This window comes from Zosterops lateralis (genome assembly GCF_965231275.1).
Source record: "Zosterops lateralis genome assembly, chromosome: 17".
Classification (NCBI taxonomy): Eukaryota; Metazoa; Chordata; class Aves; order Passeriformes; family Zosteropidae; genus Zosterops; species Zosterops lateralis.
The window spans coordinates 3683005-3695899 of record NC_139777.1 but is presented as its reverse complement, the minus strand read 5'-3'; the positions used below and the strand labels follow the sequence as shown (position 1 = coordinate 3695899).

General features: G+C 52.3%; 2 protein-coding genes across 17 annotated transcripts in view; one reads left to right on the top strand and one right to left on the bottom strand.

Moving 5' to 3' along the window:
• The window catches only part of ATXN2 (ataxin 2), a gene marked incomplete at its 5' end in the record, with an annotated part of 49669 nt that extends 47155 nt beyond the window's left edge, over positions 1–2514 (top strand). For 7 of the 9 annotated variants that reach the window (XM_083873593.1, XM_083873594.1, XM_083873592.1 and 4 more), the window contains one exon: positions 836–2514. In XM_083873593.1, the coding sequence (XP_083729719.1) occupies positions 836–1039 (204 nt within the window). In that variant the 3' untranslated portion in view covers positions 1040–2514. The remainder of the gene's footprint in view (positions 1–835) is intronic. The other 2 variants (XM_083873589.1, XM_083873591.1) reach the window with 1 other exon arrangement.
• A 520-nt stretch (positions 2515–3034) lies between these two features.
• SH2B3 (SH2B adaptor protein 3) overlaps positions 3035–12895 on the bottom strand; it is a 26081-nt gene continuing 16220 nt past the window's right edge. For 6 of the 8 annotated variants that reach the window (XM_083873855.1, XM_083873854.1, XM_083873856.1 and 3 more), the window contains 6 exons: positions 8938–9039; positions 8595–8686; positions 8410–8504; positions 8008–8222; positions 7539–7710; positions 3035–7244 (listed from right to left, as the gene is read on the bottom strand). In XM_083873855.1, coding sequence (XP_083729981.1) covers positions 6949–7244; positions 7539–7710; positions 8008–8222; positions 8410–8504; positions 8595–8686; positions 8938–9039 — 972 coding nt within the window. In that variant the 3' untranslated portion in view covers positions 3035–6948. The remainder of the gene's footprint in view (positions 7245–7538; positions 7711–8007; positions 8223–8409; positions 8505–8594; positions 8687–8937; positions 9040–12895) is intronic. The other 2 variants (XM_083873853.1, XM_083873859.1) reach the window with 1 other exon arrangement.

The window sequence follows — 12895 nt, the reverse complement described above, 5'->3', positions numbered from 1 at the left end:
GAGAAATCCACTGAGAGCTCTGAGTTCCTTTGTGCTTTTAAGAAATTAATGTTTGCTAGCTTTTTAAATAAAATAAATCGCTGACTTCTAGAGACATGAACTGCTCTGAGCTAAAGAACCCCCCAAGTTCCTGAACTTATTTGCCAGAGGTGATCAGCCATGGGAAGGATTAATCTCCTTTTCCACTGAGACTTAGCCCTGATTGCTCAGATTACACAAGAACTGCGATGAGCTGAACTGGAAGCAGAACAAAGCTGCCCCAAGAGTGTGAAGGGATGAAATCACTCATGTCAGGAGGACTTGGCTGAGCACTGTGTGGGCACAGGTCACTGGAGAGGACAGGGAGGTTCCCAGGGCAGGGAGCCAGGAGAGAACGTGGGGTTGTGCAAGGAGAGAGCTGGGGAAGGGATGCCAGACTCCCAGTGCCTGTGAAGTTCCTATCTGTACCCTCTAGGAAGTGCTTTGATGTAGGTGATTTAACAGAAATGTTTTGAAAATTTGTTGCTGAATTGTTATTTTTTTTTAATACCTCCCCGTGTTTAATGCTGGTGAAATAAATGGCTAAAATCGAGAATACAACTCAGAGCCAGCAGTAAGGACTCGAGCCCTTTTTTTAATTATTATTTTTCCTTTTTGTTGTTATTACCTTTTTTTTTCTTTTTTTTTTTGTGTTACAACCTCTAACCTAGTTTTAAAAAAAAAACCAAAAAACAAACGAAAAATGGAGAGTAAAACCTCCGGATTTTGCAGCCGGAGCGAAACTTTTCGCCAGTCATGTGGCCAGGAGTTGCTGCCTCCTTGTGACCATGATATACTAAAGAGCTCTTTGTTTCAGGCTCATGTACAGTCAGGAATGGTTCCTTCTCACCCAACTGCCCATGCTCCAATGATGCTAATGACGACACAGCCTCCCGGTGGTCCCCAAGCCGCCCTCGCTCAAAGTGCACTACAGCCCATTCCAGTCTCGACAACAACACATTTCCCCTATATGACCCACCCTTCAGGTGAGGAGTGTGTGCCCGGGAGACCTGCACCCTAACTCGAGCCAGGTCGAGGAGTGAGGACTGGGAAAAAACCAAATTTTGGGGGAAAAATATTTAAAAAATTAAAAAACAAAACCAAAAATAAAAATCCAACCAACCTTATAAGATGTCCTTGTGTTTCACAGCTGCGCTTTGGCAGCCTGGAGGAGCGTAGGTTTAGCTGGTGAGATGTACCTAATTCAGGGAATATTCCTGCTTTTTCTCTAGCTGGAGTAGAGAAAAGGATAAGTGTGAGACACTGGCACTTGTGGGACTGAGTTTTCCAGGTGTCGCTGTGGATTTGCCGTGGGGGATGGACTGTGTGTAGTTTATAATGATTAAATCTTGAGGACAGGAGTGAGATGTTGTGTGGGGGTAGGGCTGCTGTTAAAGTAAAGTGACAACTGAAATCTAAACTTTAATTCAGAGTAATGTTCTGCAGCTTTACTTTGGGGGAAAAGTAGGAGTTGTGTGACTTCTTTCTGCTTTAAATGTAACCTTATTTTGGCTTCTTTGATTATTCAAGTTCAAAAACAGCCTCTGAACTTCTGTAGTGATGTAGTTTTTACCTGATGTTTCCTGGGGAATGTGTGAGCAGAACAAAGCTGCTTTCTGAGGGCTTAGGTAGGGAAAAAGGAAAGAAAAAAAAAAAACATCCCAAGGACATCTTGATGTGTAGGGTTTTGTTTTGTTCTCGAAAAAAATAAAAGAAAAAGAGAAAAAAAAAATAAAAATAAAAGAAAGTTGAGCTCAGTAGTTGTCCTGTGACCACTTTACTAGCAAACTGTTGTGTGGCTTGCCAATTTATTATTTACATTTGAACTTTTTTTTTACAGTACAAGCCCACCACCAACAGCAGTTGTAAGGCTCATCTGGAATAACTGAAAGGCTGGATACCTTTTGTAGGCCAAATACCCTCCTTCTACTGCTTCTGCCAACTGGAAGCACAGAAAACTAGAATTTCATTTTATTTTGTTTAAAAAAAAAAAAAAATTTTGATTTCTTGTAACATCCACTAGGAATGCTAACAGTTCATCTTGCAGTGGGAGAGATTCGGACTGAGTAGAGGCATTTAGGAACTTGTGGGCTATTCCATAATTCCATGCACTGTATCTGAGTCCTGCAAGTGCCCCAACTCTGCTTGCTGAAAACTGGAAGTTATTTATTTTTTAATGACCCTTCAAAGTTATGAACTCGTCAGCTAGCAAAAGAAGTAACAAGAGTGATTCTTGCTGCTATTATCACTAAAAATCAAGACTTGGAGATCCCTTTTACTTCTAACTAAACTTGAAACAGGTTCAGTAAAAAAAAAACAAAAAAATTCTAATCGTCAAACGGATGAGTTATTATTTATAAATCACGTTTGATGAGATAATCACTATCGTGAGACAGTGATGTAACTTTTAAGTTAAGAAAACTTTTACTTTGTAGATAATATAAAATAAAAACTTAAAAAAAAAAATTAAAAAATAAAAAAAGTTTTAAAAACTGACCCTCCTTGGTGTTTGTGTGGTGATTTTTGAGTCTCTTCCTGTACCATCTCCGATCCCAACTGGAGCCAGGGTTTGTCCTGAGTCTGTTGTTGTGTTGCTGCTGCTGCTGCAGGGGCATTACAGGAATAAGGGAAAGCTTTGGGAATCACAAATTCAGTGCAGTTTCCTAATAAGGTTTTGTGTCCAGGTGACTTTGTGTTCCCTTGGGCTGCTCCAAACAGGGTCAGGAAAGGTCCCGGCTGGGCCCTTAAGGTGATGAAAGCAAAAAAATCAGTGGTGCTGCTGGAGAAGGAAAGGAAGGGTAAGAATTCCCTGGCAAAATGCCTTAAGAAGATGGGGAGACAAAGTGATCCCTGCTCCAAGTGCTGTGTCCTCTCTGTCCTGTGTGCTGCAGGCATCGTCCCATGGGGACAAACCAAAGGATTTTCATGTCCAAGGGAGCAGTTCTGCCTTTTAGCATCCAGTATCTACTAAAACAACGTCCAAGCACCTGGAGAGAATCAGACTGAAGACTACAAGTGAGAAACAAGTTCTAAAAACAGTTTATTAAGAGCAGATTTTTTTTTCTTTTATATTACGGTAAAATTGCATTATTCAAGAATAAGTTACTTGTACAGTACATACAGAAACAATATATAGAAAAAAAAAATTACTATACAAGAAGAACTTTTCTGTGCAGGTGAAAAGTAGAACTTTCAAATTAATACATTCCAACAACATTGTTGGCTTTAATCGTCCTGCTAAAGGCTGAGTTAGGGAATACACAGTCGCCTCCCTGCCTCTGGGAGTTGCTGGGGAATGTTGGGGCTGTTTGGATCAAAGCTAAAAGTTTGGAATGCTGGTTGACACTGGGGTTTGGTGGTCCAGGTAGGGAATGAGAAGCTTTGGCTTCTCCCTGGATCTTTTCCTGGAAGTTTCACCCCAAAATAGCTTCAATCCAAAGGGATGGGTGAGGAATGGTGGTGTCAGTGTTCGGTACCTGCTAGTGCTGTTGCACAGGGCTGGGAGGGAAAGAAACATCAACTGCTTCATGTCAGGAGCTCCTTCAGAACCTGACACCCTTGGGGACACTGAGCAGGAGCAGCTGTCAGCAAACAGCAAGAGGAAAAGGAGGGGGAGGAATTCTGGCCGGACCCAAGTCTTGGATTGTGCCCTAAACCAAATCCCTGCTGTCACAGAGCAAAGGCACTGCCTGGTTTACATCTTTATTGCTGAAAACTGTCCTGAGTAGTTGGATGAGATGGGGCTCCCCAGCCCCAGCCTCTCCTGGGGGAGGCCATCGGGCAGGGCCTCCTGGGGCTCCTGGCTTTGTTAGGTGGGATCCAAACTCGTGTTCCATCTCCAGGGCCAAGGCACAAAGTGGTGGCCACACCTGATTTTATTTCTGAGGAGGCTGCACCTTGCTTTCCCCTTCTCCCAAAACTCAATACATAAACACCAGTAAAAATCCCACAGGGCCTGGGGAACTAAACCTGCTCAGCCCTGGGCTCTTCTCTCAAGTCACAAGAACATAAAAATCCTGCAAAATGCTTCTATTCCACAGGGTGGAATGGCTTAATGCTCTTTGCCCACTGATATAATCCAGAGGAGTGAGTACCTTAGGGCTGGAGTAACGTGCTGGCGGGAGCAAAGTCAGGCTCTGACCTGTGTCACAAGCCAGATGTTTTCTAGGAGAAATGGGATTTCAAACTCAGTTCCCCAAGGAGCTTGGGAAATAGCCCAAAAATCCCCTGAGGTCCTGCAGCAGTGGATCTGAAATGAGGAGATGGAGGAGCTGGAAGGACTGGACAGCCCTTGGCTGCCTGGGGGTGAGTTTGGGGATGGAATTAACTATTAAATAGTCAGAGGCACTCTCCCACTGCTCACTGGTGGGGAGAACAGGAGTTCTCCCCCACTGGAGTTTGTTTGCATGGGGGAAGTGGCTGGCGGGGAGATAATGAACCCAACGTGTATTTTACTAATCAAGCACAGCAATTTCCATTTAAACTGCGGAGAACCCCCTTGTAATTAAACTGCAGGTTAAAAATACCACATGCACACGCATGTTTCAGTTCTGGCACTGGAACAATAAAGTCCTGGCGTGCCAAAACAACCCACCCCAGCAGCATCTGATTTATCTGGCAAGGATTTCTCTGGATTCATCTGGCAAGGAATGTGAATAGCGCTGCCTTTTCTCAGCCCATCCTTTCTTTGCAGATGGAGGGGAGATTCGGGTGATTCCACCTCGCCTTTTGGGGGAAAACCCCTTTGAAAGCATCTCCCTGGAGCTCAGTGGGACTAAAACCAGGAATCTTAGCAAGATTTAGCACATCCCTGTGTTTCCCAAGGCTTTGGGAAGCAGGCAGCAAGCGAGGAAAGGAAACAACAACTTGTGCTGTGCTGTCCCCCCCTTCCCTTCCCCATCCCTATAAATGCAAGAGCACGGGGAGTTATTTATGAGCCTCGGAGGGAGCTGCCTTGCCTGGCACAAGGCAGCCCTGGGGATGTGCTCCTGCCTCTGGCTGCAGCCTTTGTGCTGCTCCAGGGAGGAGAATGGGATGCGGATACAGCTGAGGAGCCCAGCGAGGACAGGGCTGGCTTTGTTTCTCCATCAGCCTCTCCGGGGCTGCAGGACTAGTGCAATTTGCTCTTAATGCTCCAGTTTCAGGCACAAGTGTAGAGAAAGCACAGGGGAAAAAAGCCTTTGCCTGCTCTAAATGCACAAAGCCCAGGAGAGAGCAAGAGCAAGCAACGGGGAGGCACAAAAGGAAAACCTAAATGATTTCTCCAGTCGATGGTTCCCGTCTGTCCCAGCCTCTTATTTTGATTTATAAACCCAGATTTGCTTTCATGGCTGCTTCCTGAGCTGTTTGGCCCCAGATATTTTGGCCTTGCCCTTCAGGTCCCGATTTTGTCTCCTTGGACTTGGGGCTCACCCAGAACCTGCTTCCCACCAAAGCCTGTCCTGGAGGCTGGATTTTTGTGGAATTCCCTAACTCAGCCCAACCAGGCTTTGTGTTTGCTGGTTTGCAAATTAATTGCTAAATGTTAATGCTCCTGAGGGCTCCCACCTGTATTGCAATTTCAAGGAAAATAGAAGTATAAAAGCTTTCTGTAAGGCAATCTCAAGGCAAGTTTTCATCTGAAATCCCAGGGAAGGCTGTGCTGGGAAATCTGGAAGTTGAACGCTGTGAACATCCCCTCCCGTGTGGCGCAACGGCTCCAGCCCTTCCTCTTTCCTAAAATAATGGCAGCTTCTCAGAAGTGCTTCCTCTCTCACGGCTGCCCCACGCAGGTGAAGCAGCCCTGGGGGGGCTCAGGAACAGCAGCAGAGTTTGGGGACAGTTGGGGATCAGGGGATGCTGAGACCCAGAGATTTGGACAAGTTTTCCCCCCATTGCCTGCAAGAAGCCGTTGTGGAGCTTTAAATGCCACCAAGCTCCTGGTGACAGGGTGGGTGTTTTAGCGGGGGGGAAAGGCAAGTGAGAGGAGGGGGGTTCTTCAGGGGGAAAAGTGACTTTAGATTTGTGCCTAAAAATCACTGGGATAAAACGGTTCCATCACTGGGATGAAACAGTTCCATCACCGGGATAAAAACGCCTCCACGTCACCAGGATAAAACCCCATTCACCACAGGGATAAAAAGCCTCCATCACCGGAATAAAACTCATCCATCACCAGGACAAAACGGGATAAACCCCTCCCTCACCAGCAGGAGTGGTTTGTGTCAGTCTCTGTGTTAGTTCTCAGCTGGTGCCGTGGCTAAGGATGGAGCAATTAGTGTTCAGTCTCAATCAGCCGGGAGAGCAGGATGAGGATCCCTCTGGCTGGCGCAGGGAGTGACCACAGCTGTGCTGGGTTAAAAAGGAAAAGCAAGAAAAAAAAGCCAGTTTTTGCCTTAGCTAAAAAGAAAAAAAGCCCAAACCCTGCTCATCACCCTTCGTGGGAGCTCAGCTCAGGTTGGGCTTTGCTGGTTGGGTTCAGCAGCCGGGGCGGGAGGACGAGGCTTGGAGCAGCAACTTGGCAATGAATTTATAATCCTTTTTTTTCTTGTTATCCTGGTTTTCTTTTTTTTAACTTTCTCCAATTCCTTGGGTGTAACACAAGCCCCTGGTTCCTTGGCTGGGCACTGTCGTGTCAGGGACAGGCAGGACACCAGGCCTGGCACAGGCACGAGTGGCGTTGTGTAAACAGTAATGAGAAAGCTCTGACAAGAACAACAAAAATAACAATAAGAGGCCCTTTAACAGGCCAACGAGAGGGAGCACACCCATACAGGAGTGAAAAATTACCCCCTTCCTTGCAAAAAAAAAAAAAAAAAAAAAAAAAAATACAATAATAATCCCTAACCAGAAGGAAGAAAACAGGTACATTCTTTCTCTCGATGGATTCCCCCAGAAAGTCTCCAGGATTTCTCCACCAGAAAGTGCATCCCAGTGCCGGCGTGGTGCTGGTCAGAGTGGTGTGTACTGGTTGTCGATGGCACGGACGTGGCCCCGTCCCGGTGCCTCCACCTCATAGTCCGAGTCGCGGGGCCGGGGCGTGGTGGCCGTGGTGGCCCTGGCCGGGCGCAGGCTCTGTGCCAGCTCAGCTGGAGGTGGCACCAGGTGGAATATCTGCTCTGCTGGGGGACCCCCGGGGGGCTCGTCAGGGCCGTGAGGGCAGGAGGAGCCGGCGGGGATGAGGCTGAACTCGGGGCTCCAGCTGGGAAAGGGCAGTGGGAACGGGACCGTGGTGCTGGAGCTGGGAGCTGTGGGCAGAGGGAGAAGATGCTGGTCAGGGGAATGCTCTTGTTGCCCCCTCTCTGGGAGTGCATCCCATGAACCTCCCCTGCAGTCAGTGGCTGAGAGCAGCTTCTCCTTTCTCAAAAGAGGAAGTTGGGAGCGTGGGAGTCACCTTTTTTACCACTGCCCAGAGGCTTCCGCTTCCCCACTCCATCAGCAACCCAAGGGCCCCCCTGCTCTGCCCAGCCCCGGGGCAACCACATCCACCCCGGGCACCCTCCATCCCTCGGGAACAACATCCCCCTTCCTTCCCCGCACACCTTGTGCCTGGGGCAGGACGACGACGTAGCTGGAGAGCCGGACGTCGCAGGCGGTGCCGCATTCCAGCGGGATGGGGTAGCGGTGGAAGTGGTGCAGCATCTCCACGATGGAGGAGAAGCGAAGGTGCTGGACACGGCACTGGCCCCGCTCCGTCAGCGCCAGCCGCAGGTGCTGCGGAGAGGAGCAGGGAGATGTCACCCTCCCTTCTGGAGGACACAGTGGGGACATGGGGATATTTGGGATGGGGGACACAAATGCCTTCAGCACGATGTGCTGCATCCCCAGCCTGTGGCTCCATGGGGATTTTGCCCTACCCACGGGGGAAAGGCACCAGCCCACTGCAATCATTGGGGCAGAGCCCAGGAGAGCATCCCCCTGGGGTGGGATGAGGTGGGACAGGGGCTGTCCTGCAGCCCCAGAGGCTCCTGTGGGATTCTCTTCCCCATCCCAGCCCTGTCCTGCCCGTACCTTTGCTCTGCCCTGGAAGTTGAAGGTGAGCACGTACTCGCCGCGGCGCGTCTCGCTCTGCCGCACCAGGAACACGCCGTGGCCCTCCAGCCCCCCCAGCTGCACCAGCTGAGCCGCCTTCACGCGGGAGATGGGCCCATGGAACCAGGGGCAGGAGGAGAGGAACTGCTCCATCTTCGGCCCCGCCGCCTCCCCTGGGCACCCTGGTGTCGCCCCTGCCAGGCACAGGGATTGAGTGTCCCTGGGAAATGGGATCTCTGCCCATTCCCTCCATCCCCTCCCCTCTCTGTTCCCCCCTCGTGCCATTTGGGGAAGACCAATCAGCCCAGCCATGGCAGGATGTGGTGACCCCCCAGTGAGGGATACTCTGTCCCCAGGGTCCCCTGGGTGTCCCCAGCTCACCTTGGCTGAGGGGGTCGGTGCTGGTGGTGGGGCTGGCAGCTGTAGGGTCAGGATGTCGGCACGTCAGGAGTTCAGTGTCACCTGTGTCACACCTGCTGGGGACAGGAGAAGCCAGGCTGAATGTTGGCAGTGGGGACACAGAGCCACTGTCCCCATCCCCAGGCTAAGGGACATCCAGCTCTTACCCCCTGCGCACACACTCGCGGATCTCGGCCGTCCAGCAGTTGAGCTGCTGCTCATCCCCTGCCTCAAACAGGATGTCAGTGGCGTTGGTGACCTGGGGGACATCAGAGGGGGACATGGGGTCTTCAGAGAGAGAGAGATGTGTATCGCCCACCCTCCCACCCATGCTCGGGACCCCACAGGGACAGCGCATCCCCCACCCTACACTCCACATCCCCCTGTGCATCCTCTCCCCGGATGGGAAGAGGAACTGAAATTTGGCACGGGAGCTTTTGGGAGCCACATGTGCCCCAGAGGATGGGAAAGGCCTCAGGGGTGGCTGCAGAGCCTTTGAGCAGGTCCTACCTTGAGGACAAAGGTGTGGAGGTTGTCGGGCATCTCGAGGCGTGTGCACCTCCGCACCTCCTGCACAGCGGAGCAGGCGACGAGCAGCTTTGGCTTGGAGCCCTGAGAGGGGGAACACAGAGCCTGAGCTGAGCCCCAGCTCCCCCACACCCCAAAAACACTGCCCCACACCCCAAAACACTGCCCCACACCCCACTGCTCTACCAGAACCAGGAGCCACCCAAGGCACAGCAGACAGCAAGGAAATACCCAGCTCTGCAGGGAAATATCCCACCAGCAAGAAAATACCCTGTGTGGTGAGGAAATACCCCATTGTGGCAAGGAAATACCCCCCATGGCACTGCCCAGCCACTGTGGGGCATCCCAAGGAGGCTGAGTGACACCCAGGAGGGCTGAGGACACCCAGAGGTCCCAAGGATCCTGCAGTGGAGGAGAGGAGGGAGCAGGGGGTTCCCAGCACAGCAGCACGTTCCAGGGATGTGGCACCAATGGGGAATTTGGGGTGCAGGCAGGGAACATCCTGCTCGTGGGTGCTCATGGGTCATTGGCGTGACAAGAGCTCTCCAGTGGGTTTGGCACTGACACAGGCACGTGACAAAATGCTGAGCAAACACTTCCACAAAGGCTAAAATATCCCTGCGGCAGCTTTCGCTTCCCTCTGCTGCCCTGCTGACTGCCCGGAGCCTGCGGCACGTGGCACAGGATCCAGAGTGCCAGGGGGGCAGAACATTTCCTGAGCACCCCTGCATGAGTGCTGGGTGATGGAGACAATGCTCCGTGCTCAGCCCCACGGCCAGAGCCATGCCATGCATCCCAGCAAAGCCCAGGCAGTGCCACAATGTGCCAGGCATGCTCGTACCCCTCTGCCAGGCTTGCTGCACCACAACTGGTTGTGATTCACAGAGTGGCTTTATCATGCCAGGAGATGCTGCTTGCAGTGGCCTTCTTTGCTCCACAGCCACTGTCCCTACACAGGAACAATGTCTCTACATGCTGGGCAGTGGCACTTCACCCCACAACAGCATTTGCCAAACAAACTGCCCAAATTCTCCCCCGAGCTTGTGATACTCACAGCAAACCCACCCCCATCATGTCCCCAACCACCCGTATGACACTCAGAGTGCCCCCACTGGACACTTCCTCGGTCACCCAACCACACCATCTTCAGCTGTGCTGGGTTTTTGGGGTTTTTTATTTTCCATCCCCCCCTCCTTCCTCTCTCTCTCTCTCTCTCAGCCGAGCACTCGGTGTTCTCTGGGGCCGGAAACGCAGCGCGAGAAGGGATCAGCCCTTATCAGCTCCGAGCTGCACCGAGAAGAAAGTTCTTAGAAGTCGCTCGTGTACGGCGTCATGCACAGGGCTGGTGACACCGCGGTGGCTCCGGCACCCCCGGGCCCTGCTGGTGACAGTGATTGCAGCTGTGCTGTGCTGCAATCACTGTCACCGGGCTGCCCTGAGACAGCCACGCTGGTGCCTCCCTGTCGGGGCTTTATCCTGAAGGAATTCGATTTTTTTCCTGCCACCTTTGGAACGCAGCCGTGCCCCTGTGCAAAGTCCTGCGTGGGAAAAGGTGAAAAGGATTGCTCGTCCTGGCTGCTTTCCCACCATGGGGGTTGTGACGTCCGGCATGACCCTGACCGGGGTTTTATCAACATCCCAACCACAGTGCTTGGGGTCGGCTTCTTAGGAAATTGGGGAATTCCAGGAAAAGGGCGTTCTGCGGAGCCCCCCGTGTGTGTCTCTCTCAGCGTGGAGAGCGCAGCTGGAGCTTGAAGGGAGAAGGAAATGATGCAGCAGAGAGATACAGTGCCCGAAAAACCAGGCTGGCTTCGGAGAAGTGCCTGCCGCAGGCACGGCGCCGCACCTGACCGCAAGATGCCCTCGCTCGATGCGGCCGGTACCGGGAAAAGGAGTTCTCGGTAACCAAAAGTGCACACTCAACACACCAAGGGTTCACCCACGGGCTCCTTCTCGGCAAGAGGTGCCCCAGCAGCGCTGCAGGGATGGGTAACGCTCGCTGGTGCCTGGCTCAGGATGGGGTGGAATGTTTAGGGTGTTACAGATGTTGCCTCAGCTAAGTCTCAACCCCACCAGCATCAGCTTCCACAGAGAGATTCACCCCACTGCTCCCAAACAGATCCTGTGCAAATGAGGGAAAGCCCAGCACTCCCCAAAACCACCTGGGTTGTGACAGTCCATGAAGCTGCACTCCCAAGCCCCCAGGACAGAGCTGCCAGCCTCCCATTGCTGTGGCATTCCCAGTCCTGGCATCCTGGGCTGTGCCATGGGTAATTCTCCAGCTCTCAGGGCAGTGGGATCTGGCCCAGCTCCCCCAGACTCTCTCTCCCTGTGGCTGAGCCCTGCTGGGAACATGTGGCCACCTATGGAGATGATGGTTCCATAGGATGGGGACAGAGGAGATGCACCAGCTCTCAACACCTACTGGAACACATCAGTATTTTTGGGTTTTGCAGGGAATTTTTCTACAGTTTTAAAAGTATAAAACTTCAGCCAGGCCAGGGCTGTTCCCAGTGCCAGGGGACATGGGGTAAACTGGAAGACAGAGGAAAATAATGCCCCCAAGAACTGAATATCCTCCTGCTCCCTATCCTGAGCATCCCAGTAGAGCCCTCCCAGTGAGGACACCCCACTGCACTCCCTCTGTGTCCCCACATCCCCTATCCCAGACACCCCCACAGGGTGTCACAGGAAGCCCTGGCACAGCAGAGGAACAACCAGCATGGGACAGGCAATGCACCCACGGCCACTAAATGCCTGGGCAGGGCAGGGCAGGGCAGGCAGGAGAAAGTGGGGTTTGCCAAATCTGGGAAGGAGGAGCCCGGCGCCAGCTCGGCGCTGTGGCTGTGCCAGGAGCACGAGTGAAGGTCAGGCCAAGGTCACAGCCCTCATTTCCTCCTGGCAAACCCCAGCACCAGCCCTGGCACAGCCCTCTCTTCACTCCCTGTGTATGGGGCACCTGTGTGGTGACATTCCTCCAGCAGCTCTCCCAGCACAGCTCCCCTTGCCTGTGGTGGGGAAATCACTGCCTTGGCACAGCAGGTCCCTTATAAATCTCCAACAAGGATGTTTGGGATTTATGGTGCTTTTCACAGCAAAGATCCTCCCAGCTCACCCATCTGTGCCAGGAACACTCTCCCCACGATGCTGGAGCTGCTGCCATAAAGGAACACATCCTGTCTGGATGCTCAGGGGACACTGAGGGTGCTGGGGGACATTTTTCCACTCAGGTGAGGTGGAAGGCAGCTCTCCAAGAATGAGAGTGATGATGACAGCGGTGGCTTGGTGACAACCGCAGTGGTGCAGTGATGAGGGTGATGGTCTGGCAGTGATGGCACAGCAATGACAACAGCAGTGGCATGGCAATGACAGCAGAGTCATGGTGACAACGGCACAATGATGATAACAGTGGCACAATGGTGGCGGCACAATGATGATAACAGTGGCACGATGGTGGCGGCACAATGATGATAACAGTGGCACGATGATGGTGGTGGCACAGTGATGATGGCAGTGGCACAGTGATGATGGCAGTGGCACAGTGATGAAGGCAGTGGCTGGGCCATCAGGCCAAGTTCGTGCAGAGCAAATCCTTCGAGAGCACCAGGAGCTGCCCCCAGCCCCTGCATGCTCAGGGGGTTTCCCCACACCAGCTCTCACTTCCACTCTGAGTCACCCACGGGAGGTGGGGAAGTGCCTGAGCCCTTGTGCAAGGTCTCCAACAGATAGAGGCGAGATTTGTCACTTCTTGTAAATCACAGATCTCTGTGTCCCTTACGCAAGGGACAAACCTCAGCTGGAGCTGCAGTGCCAGGCCTGGCTGTGCTGGAAGGACACAAAACCATATCCTGTGCCTGCAGCCCTGGGGGAAGTGGTGAAGTTTTCCAGAAGCATGGAGACATGCAGCTCTTTTCCAAGGAATGCCGGGTGAACCGGGTGG